The 12,594-nt window shown below is 30.9% G+C and overlaps 1 protein-coding gene and 1 long non-coding RNA gene across 2 annotated transcripts; both read right to left on the bottom strand.

The window, feature by feature from the left end:
• Positions 1-7,634: 7,634 nt before the first annotated feature.
• LOC145106461 (uncharacterized) lies at positions 7,635-8,717 on the bottom strand. Its single transcript, XM_079043430.1, has one exon. The coding sequence runs from the start codon at positions 8,715-8,717 to the stop codon at positions 7,635-7,637; it is 1,083 nt and encodes a 360-aa protein (XP_078899556.1).
• A 1,083-nt stretch (positions 8,718-9,800) lies between these two features.
• LOC145169044 (uncharacterized) lies at positions 9,801-11,098 on the bottom strand. Its single transcript, XR_013742261.1, has 3 exons — positions 10,161-11,098; positions 9,972-10,034; positions 9,801-9,900 (listed from the first exon to the last, which is right to left on the bottom strand). It is a non-coding gene; the product is annotated as an uncharacterized LOC145169044 (long non-coding RNA).
• Positions 11,099-12,594: the final 1,496 nt, after the last annotated feature.

Below are 12,594 nucleotides of genomic sequence, written 5' to 3'. Positions count from 1 at the left end.
CGATTTAAACTTGCATGAATTACTTTAAGTATGGTAAAATACTTGTTTATTCTCGGTCCTGGGATTTAGGACTACATAACTTTTATAAAGAAAATATTGGATTTTCTTGGAAACATATTACTATTAAAACTACATTTCATCTAGAATTGTTAGACTTCAGCTATAATTGCTAAGTGTATATGCTAGAGTTATATAAGAATCTAGTCACAATCGACTTAGAATTGGTGGGCCCGCCTTATCTCCTGTTTCTTGTTTAGTTGTAGACCTCGGGCAGACCCATTATATTCAACGGTTTATTTAACTTAAATTTTATATAACTTATATACGCTGGGCAATTATAGTAGGAATATATGGGTCTTTCTAGGGTTCATTATCGCATAACATAGGAGCATTCATTCCACACTTAACAAAGAAAATATTGGATTTTCTTGGAAACATATTTCTATTAAAACTACATCTCATCTAGAATTGTTAGACTTCAGCTATAATTGCTAAGTGTATATGCTAGAGTTATATAAGAATCTAGTCACAATCGACTTAGAATTGGTGGGCCCGCCTTATCTCATGTTCCTTGTTTGGTTATGGACCTCGGGCAGACCCATTATATTCAACGGTTTATTTAACTTAAATTTTATATAACTTATATACGCTGGGCGATTATAGGAGGAATCTATGGCTCTTTTTAAGGTTCATTATCACATAACATAAGAGCATTCATTTCACACTCAACTAAGAAAATATTGGATTTTCTGGAAATCATACTCTATCGCTTTTACAAGGAAAACGGTTTCTTCCTCAAACAAAACTCTTATGAACTCACCAACTTAATTGTTGACACTATTCAAAACTACTTGTATTCTCAGGAAATCAGTGAAACAGGAAAACTTCAGCATTTTGAGGATGGGACGTTAAATCGTCAACAGTTCATTTTGTCATCATAATGTAATTGATTTTGAAACATATAAACATATACTATGGTGTAACCTTTTCAATTATATTTATGATGGTTGTATTTACTTTGAGCACTATTATACTCGTTGTTGTGATACTATACATGAAGTCCTCCACCCCCGGACGTTTTCGTCATCCTTGGTTTGGGGGTGTGACACTTTAATCCCAAAATTAATACTAGATTATTTTCTGATTAATTACTAATTAATAATATGATTTCCAAATAATATATTAATCATATAATATATTAATAAAATCATTCTGAGTAACAATTTATAATTTACATAATAAATCCTACTCTCTCTCTCTCCACTTGTCATCCTATCAAGTTGCATGAGTGAAGGCAACCCAAAAGGACCATGCTCATAATCAAATCAAATACATACCAAAAATAGTTATGGGCTTAGACACCTAATCCAATAATATTTCTATTGCATTTTTATACATTTAATATGAATTAATTAATATCTGTGTTTAGTTTAGGAAATTTAAATTAATTTTATACATGGATTTAATATTTTAAAGTTGTCATTTTGGTTCAAATTAAATTTTTTAACAACCTTCCATAATTCAAGTCTTTAAAATTCTGGCAAGTATTAATAATATTTATGCATAATTGATTTGTACTAAAAGCTTTGTAACTTATACCTCTTAAACTTCAAAATATAACTAATATGTTTTATAATATAGTATAAGATACCAATCATTTCATTAAGGGCATAAACGTTAAACTCATTTACTTGGTCGTGACGCGTTCGCACACGACGCACGTGCATGGAACGTAACACGGACTCGAATGAATAATCATGCGCGACGAACGTGCATGGAACGTCATTTAAATGAGTTTTCTTTTTCTTTTTCATTTTTCTTTTGTTTTTTTTCTTGTTTTTTTATTAATTTTTTTTATTTTTCGTCAGAAAAATTCAATTTTTTTTTCTTTTTTAAATAGATATATGCTCGGTTTTAATGTTTTTATACTTTTTTATATTTTTTTTGTTTTTTTTTGTTCTTTTTTTAATTATTTTTTTTTGTTTTTTTTCTTTTTTTTTTAATATCTTTACTACATACTTGAAGATAGTAGGGTTTTTTTTTGTTTATTTTTTTTTTATTTTTTTTTTGTTTTTTTTTTATTTTTTAAACTAAGTTCCGATTTGAGTTTTTAATGTTTAACAATTATAAAATTTTAAATAAGAAGAATATTAAGGATCATAATATTTTTCATTCATAATTTATTTGTGAATTATAATATTTTTCGATCATAAAATTTTGAATCATAGTATGTTAAATCATAACGATATTATGCTGCATACATATTTGAATCATATTAATTTGGATCATAATACATTGAATTAAATAAAGTTTTTGTTCAATACAACATTTGGATCATTATAATTTTGGAATCATTTAATTTTGAATCTTAAAAAATATAACAATTAAATATCATTAAATATTTGAATCAAAATATTTTTAGATCATAACTGTAGTGGTGTTGATTATGATGGCATGTGCGGAATAAGAAAAGATCTAGTGAATCATCATGTAAACTCAAGAACACAAGGAGTAAATAAATCTGTGTAAGCTCATATTAGATCTAGAAATGATATACAAATGGGTTTGTACAAATTTCTCTCTCTCTCTAGTCTAACACTCCAAAATGATCAACCTAAATATGAGTGTCACTCACTTCCTATTTATAGGAAAGACAACTCATTTACACATCAATAAGGGTAAGTCACATCCAAGCGTGACTTTGCACCCTAACAATAACAAGTTAAGGATCATAAACATATTGAATCATAATACTTTTGAATTATAGATATTTTGAATCATTTCTATTTGCATCATATTATGTTCAACATTTTTTTTTAAAAAAAATTAATCTTTTAAAATCAAGTTTGGAATCTAAAACACCTTATTTTTTAAATTTTTTTACAAAGTCATTAGAATATGAGTAGAAATATTCCTTAAATTTTTATAATTTTGGAAGAATTTTTTTCTGGGTTATTATATAAATATAAAAAATAGAAACAAAAATTATTTCAAATTTTCATGATTGTGTTCATTTTGTAGAGAATTAAATTTTAAAAAATTTGGTTTTTTTCAGATTTTTTTTCAAAGAAAAAAAAAGTTATGGCCGAAAAAACTAAACGGGTGGAAAAAACTCACCAGCCAATAAGGGCTGGACACTTGTCATGCTAGGGTGTGGGGGCACGTGTCAGCTCCTGGAGAGGCCACATGGTCGAATTTTCTTTTTCTTTTTTCTTTTTTTTTCTTTTAATATTTTTGTTTTTGTCACTTGTACCGTCAAAACAATTAACCTTCCCTAGAAATTATCAAAATCTCGCAATTAGTTACGAAAATGTCATATTATATCGTGAGATTTTGACGATAAATAAAATCAAATCCTTACCATTTATTTTTTCAATTTTAAGGCCAAAAATTGTCCTCGCGGTTCCTACCATTTTTTGAGTTCCTACCTGATCTTACTTTATATATATATATATATATATATATATATATATATATATATATATATATATATATATATATAGATCCGGTAAGAAATTTTTTTTGGTAGGAAGGTAAGAAGTTTTTTTTCTACATATTTTTTTGACGAATAAAATAAATGAATCACTAGAAGATTCATTTGTAAGATGATTCACAAGAAAGAATTCCCAAAAAAACATCTTTATGATTCATTTTTAAGTAAATTAAGAAAAAAATTCATTTTTATGACAATTTTAGTGAATAACAACAAAATCATTGTATAAATGAATCATCGAGATGTTTTTTTGAGAATTTTTTCTTGTGAATCATCTTACAAATGAATCATCTAATGATTCATTTTGTTTGTTCGCGAAAAAAATATGTAGAAAAAAAACTTCTTACCTTCCTACCAAAAATTTCCTTCTTATTTGATCTTGACTCTATATATATATATATATATATATATATATATATATATATATATATATATATATATATATATATATAGGGTTAGGATCAAATGTGAATCATATGTATTGTGTGAATGTATGATCAAATTGTGACCATTAGATTTAAAGAATTAATAATTGTGATCTTAGGCTACATATTATTATCATGAGATAGCATTTACTATATAATTTGACTTAATTAATTATAAAGGCAAATTTGACATTTTATTTAAAGAGAGAAATTTATTATTTTCTATATTTTAGACAACTAATTCAAATTTGTTGAGAAAAATCAAAGAAATCTTGGATTTTATTCAAGATAGTCAAATTAAATTAGATTTTTTTATTCTTTACGTGTTCGAATTAGTTTTCATGTTCATTATCTTAGATTTTTCTTTCATTCAAGAGATTTTTAAAATCAACATTCTTAAAGTATACTAATGTATATTTTCATGAATAATAATTTACATCAAAATAATAAAATTCTTATTACAAAATACAAATACAAGAATACGCATTCCTGAAGAATATATATGAATTATATTCAATGTGTTTTAAATTCCAACCATTCTTAAAAAAAATGAATGAGAAAGAATGAGAATGAGTGAGTAAAAGTTGATAATGATATATAATTTCACAAATCACATGTATTTTTAAAGAATAAAACTAAATTTAATTAATACATTCTCAATATATGATATAAATACATTCTATAAGATTTAAAAAATAACTCGTAATATTGTGTCTCGGATCGATAACGATTAACACATGCATCACCATCCTCTCATGTTATCTACATGCATAAAAATGCCATAGTCAAGATTTCATCTTCCCAAACCATCATCATCCGCTATTGTTAATTCTTTAAGAATCAAAAATTCATTGTTTAAGAATCAAAAGATAATTCTTTAAGAATACTTTAATTAATAAAAGTATTAAAATGATATTAAATTTCTCCAAATACGGCTGACTTCTGGTAAATCTTTTTTATATTTGATGCTTTTTTAGTAATCTCCGATGAAAAGGTTTTGATAAACAACTTCTTATTGATAAAAGTAATCTACGAGATTTAAAATTATTATTTTGCAAATTAAAAGTTCCAATACATATCGTAAAAATAAAAAGTATGAAAAATATTAACGTGGGTTTGTTGATCTGCAAATATTTGTTAAATATCGTTTATGCAACAAAAAAAAAGGTGGACAGTAGGAATATTGAGACCTTGAGAAAGTAAGAACACTATCAAGGGGATGAGGAAAAACAGAAAAATGAGGTGGTTGTTTGTAAGCCTCGCATGAGCACCTGCAAAAAAAAAAAATAAATAAATAAACAATCACTACAACATTAACACCCTATGGCGACGACAAATTCGGACCCTATACCGACGACATGTCGTCGGTATATGGTATGCCGACGACTTGTCGTCGGTATAGAGTCGTTGGGATAGTCGTGTCGGCATAGGTCAATAGTGTCGTCGGTATAGATGTCGTCGCGATAGCTTCGCCTATGCCGACGACAGGCCGTCGGGACAGATTTCGTCAATCATATTTTCGGGGGAAAAAAATAAAGTTTTATTAATTACCTATCGTGACGACTTGTCGTCGGCAAACTTATAGCGACGACCTGTCGTCGCAACAGGTGTAATCTATTACAACGACTAGTTGTCGGTATAGGTTTTTCACAGGAGTCAATGACATACCTATAGCGACGATATGTCGTCGGGATAGCTACTGGTTGTTTTTTCCCTGTTTTACAAATTTAATACATTACCATTCCTGCATTTTTAACAAATCCAAAACACATTGCAACATATATCAATTGAAATACATTAACTAGGTACCATTGTTCAAATTCAAAACATCAAATTCAAGTTCAAATTCAAGTAGTTAGCTAACATTGTTCAAAACACTAAAAAAACATCAACCATCATTATCATAATCATATCCTTCTTCTTCTCCTTCTTCTTCCATCCTTTCGGCAACTTGTTGAGAGGTAGTTGCTTGTGTGTTACAGTCCGAAGGCATATCTTTTTGGAGACGATAAATCTATAAGGAAATATAAGATTGTATGTTTAAGTAATAAATTAGTTTTACATTATAAATATATAACATACTTACCTTTTCTTTGAACCATGAAGGAAATTCCATTTTGAAATCACTTTCAGGCAATTCTGATTTGAATTCACTGAATATGAGACAAAATAATTAGAATAGTTAAAATATATTATAACACTATGGAAAATGTAGTTAATAGAGCAGAAGTTTACGATTTGTAGCTTCTCATCTCATCCTCATCGCAATTGTTTAGCACAAACCAATGCAATAATTTTTTGGCCTCTTTACAAAGTTCAGCGATTTTCTTAGCCGACATTGTTCGACATTGTGATGAGAACACAGAAAATTGCCTTTTTGGAAGGCCCGGATCATCATTTCTATCAACACGGTTGAATTTAGTTTGCATACCCTCAAGATACATAGAGCAGAATGTCAAAGCTTCGTCTGCAACATAACCCTCTGCTATTGAACCTTCTGGTTTGGCTTTGTTTCTGACATAATTTTTAAGTTTTTTCATATATCTTTCAAAAGGATACATCCATCTCATGTGTACAGGCCCTCCAAGAATGGCTTCATCGGGTAAATGAAGAATAAGATGAATCATTATGTCGAAAAATGTTGGAGGATATATCAACTCAAAATTGCATAAGATCTTCACCACTTCTGTTCTGGCATTTCTCATGTCGTTAACATCCAATGACCGTGCACAAATTTTTTTAAAGAATTTAAACAGGTCAATGATTGTTCTTGAAACATTTGGTGGGAGACATGCTCGAACCCCTATAGGTAGCAATCGTTGCATGAGGACGTGATGATCGTGAGACTTCAGCCCAACCAAATTTGATTCAGTATCATTAACCTTCTTCTTAAAGTTCGATCCAAAACCATCAGGTAGTCTCACTCCTTTAATGAATTGACAGAAACGTTGTCGATCAATTGGTTTGAAAGAGTAAGAATCATGTGGGAGTATTTCTTTCTTCTTGTCTTCTTTATTGCTGTGTTTCTTCATCTTCTTGACTTTCTCCTTTGGCCATTGATCTGGTCTAATGCCCATATTTTTCAAGTCAATTCTTGCTTCTTTTTTGTCTTTGCTTTTATCGTTCATCAGTGCATTATTCAAGACACTCTCATTCACATTCTTTGAAACATGCATAACATCGAAATTGTGTTTTAGGTCGAGGGAAGACCAATACTCAAGCTCAAAGAAGATACTTCGTTTCGTCCAATTCAACTCTCTTTTTTTTCTTTCATCGTCACGCTTTCTTTTTTTCACCCATAATCAGGATGTTTCCCTGGAATTCGATCAGAGAGACAATTTACTTGCTTTAATATAGTTGCATTACTGAATCGTCTAGGACGCAGTCTTGTCTCAGGTTGACCATCAAACAATAGACTCTCCCTCCAACTATGGTTTGTATTCAAGAATCGTCTGTGACCAACATAAGACATCTTGTTGGTCACATAAATGGAAGATGTGTCTTCTTTACAAGTAGGGCATGCTAAATAACTTTGACCACTCCATCCAGACAGACTGTTGCGTGCTGGGAAATCATTGATAGTCCATAACAACATCGCACGCATATTGAATACAGTGTTGGTTGATGCATCTCTCGTTTGGACTCCTTCGGCCCACAACATTTTCAACTCATCCACCAAAGGCCTCAAGTAAACATCAATGTCCTTTGCGGGTGATCTAGGGCCAGGAATCAACAAAAGTTAGCATGAAAGAAGACTCTTTCATACATATCCATGGTGGTGTATTATAGGTAGTCAATATAACCGGCCAAATACTATAATTGTTATTAAAGTTGCCGAATGGATTAAAGCCATCAGCAGTTAAACCTAGACGAACATTTCTAGGTTCTTTGGCAAACTCTGGGTATCTCTTATCAAATTCTTGCCATGACTTCCCATCTACCGGATGATACATCATACCATCCGTTGATCTTCCAGTATTATGCCAAATCATATCTTTAGCTGTGAATCTGGAACTATACATCCGTCGAAGTCTTGGAGTCAAAGGAAAGTAACGCAACACTTTTTGTGGTACTCGCTTCCCCTTTTTGGTTGTGTCCACATATCTACTCTCGTTACAAATCGGGCAATTTTGCATGGAATCATTCTCCTTCCAAAACAAAGCACAGTCATATTTGCAAGCATGGATGGACTCATATCCTAACCCTATCTTTCTCAACTTTTTCTTAGCTTCATAGTGTGAAGTTGGAATCTTGCTCTTCGGGAAAGCAACTCTTAGCAACTCTACAAGTTGGTCAAATGAACTATTTGTCCATTTATTGATCACTTTAATATGCAACAACTTCGCCAAAAAGTTTAAAGAAGACATCTCACAATCAGGGTATAACTCGGTATTGAGCTCCTCAAACAAAGCATCAAATTTTGGGTCCATGCCTCGTCCTTCATCATCTGTATTTTCTTCATTTGTATTTTGTTCCGCCATAACATCATCAATTACATCAAACATCTCATTAGTTGTTGGAATGTTTATTGGAGTCGAATTGTAGCCCAAATCCGAAACAGGATGCTTCTCACCGTGATAAATCCATACAGTATACGATTTTAGAAACCCACGGTCATGTATGTGGGCATAAACCGTACTCAACAACTGTCGATACATATTCACACACTTTACGCACGGACAACGCACTTTGTCTTCAGAGACGACATGTTTCCTGGCAATCTCCATAAAGTTTTTAAGACCTTCCAAGAATTTTGGGGACGTTCGGTTTTCACGAATCCAACTCTTATCGACCGTCATTACTGTTTCATTATTAAAAGTTACATTGTATACATAGTTAAATTGTATGACTTTTTGTTGGAGAAAAAAACGGACGAAATGGATATTCACAAGTATATAAAGAAATATATACCTTGGAAGTAGAAATCGGACGGAATTGATAGAGTATTTACAAGGGTAGATTTTTAAACACATTTTATAGCAATGTACTTTTATTAGTTTGTTTAAAGCATTCTATTTTTCACTTCTCTTTCATATTATTTTGTTTTTTTTTTGTTTTATTATAGCACCATACTTTTAATAACAAAGTATGTTGCTATTAATAACCTTTGTAGTTTACATATTTTTTACTTAATAAACTTTTATTAGTTTGTTTAAAGCATTCTATTTTTTACTTAATAAACTTTATTCTCAATAAACGTACTTTTATTAGTTTAAATATTTTTATATTTTGTTTTATGTTGCTATTAGTAACGTTTGTTCTTAATGACAAACATTTTAACTTAAAAATTGGACACTTGATCACTTCATTCACTTAAGCTAATAAACTAAACAAATAACACAACCATACATATTTTGCATTTTATACATAAAATTTCATACCAACCTAAACAAATATCACAATCATACATATTTCACAATCATACAAAATATTTGATTTCTTATAAACCTAAACAAGTAAATTAACATTCTATACGTACAATTTCAATTTCATATGTACCTAAACAAATTTCAATTTCATATAATATTTTAAACACAATCTTAATTTCATACAACATTAACCAACTAAATTAACATTTTATACATATATACAACTTCAATTTCACATAAACCTAAACAAACAAACATATATATACTAAACAAACAATACAATCATACAATCATACCAAACAAACAACATAATCAAATACATACCAAACCAACAATACAATCCCATAATCATACCAAACACATACCAAACAAACAATACAATCCAATTTCATATAAACTTATATATATATATATATATATATATATATATATATATATATATATATATATATATGCAATTTCAATTTCAATAAAAATCAGAAATAAAAAAACTAATTGTCAAATTAGAAATTAAAAAAAAAACTAATTGTCAAATATATACACAGGTCAAAAAAACTAACATGTTCGTCCTGCTGTGATGGCCAATCCCAATTGTGAAATATGATGGGTATGGCTGGTGGTCAAAGGAAACAACCCAAATCAGGAGAAAAAAAATGATAACAGCAATAAAACTACAAAACTTACATGATGTAGCAGTGAAGGAGAGCAGCTGGACTTGTCGGTGAGGAAGACTCGTCGGCGAGACGACTGAAGATGGTGGAAGGGTGACGGTGGTTAACCAAAACCCATGAACAACAAAAAAAAACTCCCAATTAGGGTAAAAAAGATGACCACACAGCAACAAAGAAAGAAATAGGAGCAAAAAGATGTTACCTGGTGCTAATCGCCAGAATTTGTAAGCCTTAATTCGATTTTCGTCGGCGGGGAAGAGAGAATTTCTTCATGCGTCGTTGTGTGCAAATGAAAGACAGACTGTGGTCTGCTAGGGTGAACCCATATGCCGACGACATGTCGTCGGTATAGGGTTTCGATAAACGGTGCCGTTTCATTATTTGCGTAAACAAAAAAATAATAATAAATAAAAAACCTGTGGCGACGACATGTCGTCGGTACAGGGTTTTCACGCGGATCGTCACGTGTCTTACCGACGACATGTCGTCGGTATAGATTCCGTAAAACTACGTCGTTTTGGTTTACTGGACAATGGAATATAAATAATTTGAAATTAGATTTCTCGATACCTATACTGAAGACATGTCGTCGCCATAGGTTTTCAGTATACCGCGAAGACTTTGGTCGTTCCCGCCAGACTTGTAGCGACGACATGTCGTCTTGTAGCGACGACATGTCGTCTTGTAGCGACGACATGTTGTCGGCACAGGTATCATGGTCAAAGGATTTTGGTCAATGTTGTCAAATGGTGTGGCGACGACTTGTCGTCGGCATAGATAGGCTTGTAGCGACGACATCCGTCGTCGACATAGATGTCGTCGCCATAGGGTGTTAATGTTGTAGTGAATAACACACCAAGAAATCATAAATCAAAAATAGCAAACTAATAAATCAACAGTAACACAACTGGTTGCGCCGATGATGACATATGATTGCATTTGTGATAGGAATTGTCAAGAGGTCAGAGTGTTTCAGTGGCCGAGAATGACGGAGCGGCCGATGATTGCCGCTGATGAACGATGGTGGAGAGACCGACGATTGCGTTGGTGATCAAATATGACCGACGGACGCCTGGATATGAAATCGCCGATGATGGAAAAGCGGATATGGCGTCGTTTCCGTTTTACGTCTCTATGGAATGGTTGTTGTCGCTAGGTGAAAAATAATTAAGGGTGAATAACAAGTATTGCGAGATAACAGATGGATGGTTAGGAAATTAATTAGTTTACCATAATTAAATATAGCCAAAGTTATAACTATCCCAAATTAAATGATTGGTGTAGAATTAGTCACACATTCACACAATGGTTATAATTTTTATATAAACCTAACTCTATATATATATATATATATATATATATATATATATATATATATATATATATATATATATATATATATATATATATATATATAAAAGGAAGAATAAGACAAAAGAGAGTAAAGTTTATTTCCATTATAAAAGTTGTGTTTACAATACAACGCATTCACATGTTATATACTTGAGTAAGTTGGTTGAAAGAAAATCAACATGTACATATAAAAGCACTCACTCATTATATACTTGAATAAATTGGTTGAAAGAAAATAACCATGCAGCACTAGAAGATCTTGGGATTCCTCTAAAGTAAGGGAGAAATGGACGCCAACAGTCGTGGATTTATAGATGATAGAACGACTGTATCGTATAAATTACATCTTACAAGATTTATAGAAAATAGAAGGATTGTATCATATAGACTACACCTGACATGTATACCAAAAAACATCTAAAAAAGGACAAACAAATATAAAATCAATCAAAATAAAGTAAAACATATAAAATTAAAAAATCAAACAAAACAAACATAATGGAAAACAAGAAAAATAACCATAAACTATCTAAAATAACTAAAAGGTTTTAATAAACATAATTCATTACCCTCATTATTGTGACAACTCATTTTCCATATCAGAAATTGAAAAACAGAGCAACTGACGTACACTTTATGTTGCAAAATATGTGACAATAATCCAAATTTAATATTAACTAGTGGGTGAGCTCGTGGTGAACCACGGGTCACCCTTATGGCTGTTCTTGCATGCTTATTGAATCCGGTATTACTGAAATGCGTCTTGTTTTATTCACAAAGGATGACGATGAGAAAATAATGACAAAATGAAGCCCAAAACAGAAGTACAAATCAGTAGACGGAAAAGGGATAAAAGGAATGTCAAAATGGTCAAAGGGACTGAAAGTGAGAAATATTGAAACACGTATGACCAATCTGTAATGAAAAATAAGTAGTAAGACAAAAAAAAAAGAGACAAAAGGAAGGCAAAAATGGTAAAGTGACTTAAAGTGACAAATATTAAAAGACATGTAGTCAATCTCTAATTACAAAAGCCCAACAACCAGAATTGTCAAAATAAACAAAATATTGTGGCAAAATCTTGAATCATCCAAAATGCACTATTTCTAATGACCATGGGTATTAATATATTTTAGTGTTTATTTGTTTTTTTTTTCTGAGAATCCAAAATGCACTATTTCTAATGACCATGGGTATTAATATATTTTAGTGTTTATTTGTTTTTTTTTTTTTTCTGAGAATATCAAAGGTGGGGGGACCAAAAGCCAACTCCATAAAGTAAT

Source organism: Lactuca virosa, chromosome 4, assembly GCF_052849685.1.
Source record: "Lactuca virosa cultivar CGN04683 chromosome 4, Lactuca_virosa_CGN04683_v6, whole genome shotgun sequence".
NCBI lineage: Eukaryota > Viridiplantae > Streptophyta > Magnoliopsida > Asterales > Asteraceae > Lactuca > Lactuca virosa.
The sequence above is the reverse complement of the archived record's forward strand: the minus strand, read 5'-3'. Positions and strand labels throughout refer to the sequence as shown.

Excerpts from the sequence above, each read along its gene's own strand:
- LOC145106461 (XM_079043430.1), bottom strand. The coding sequence starts at position 8,717 with ATGACGGTCGATAAGAGTTGGATTCGTGAAAACCGAACGTCCCCAAAA.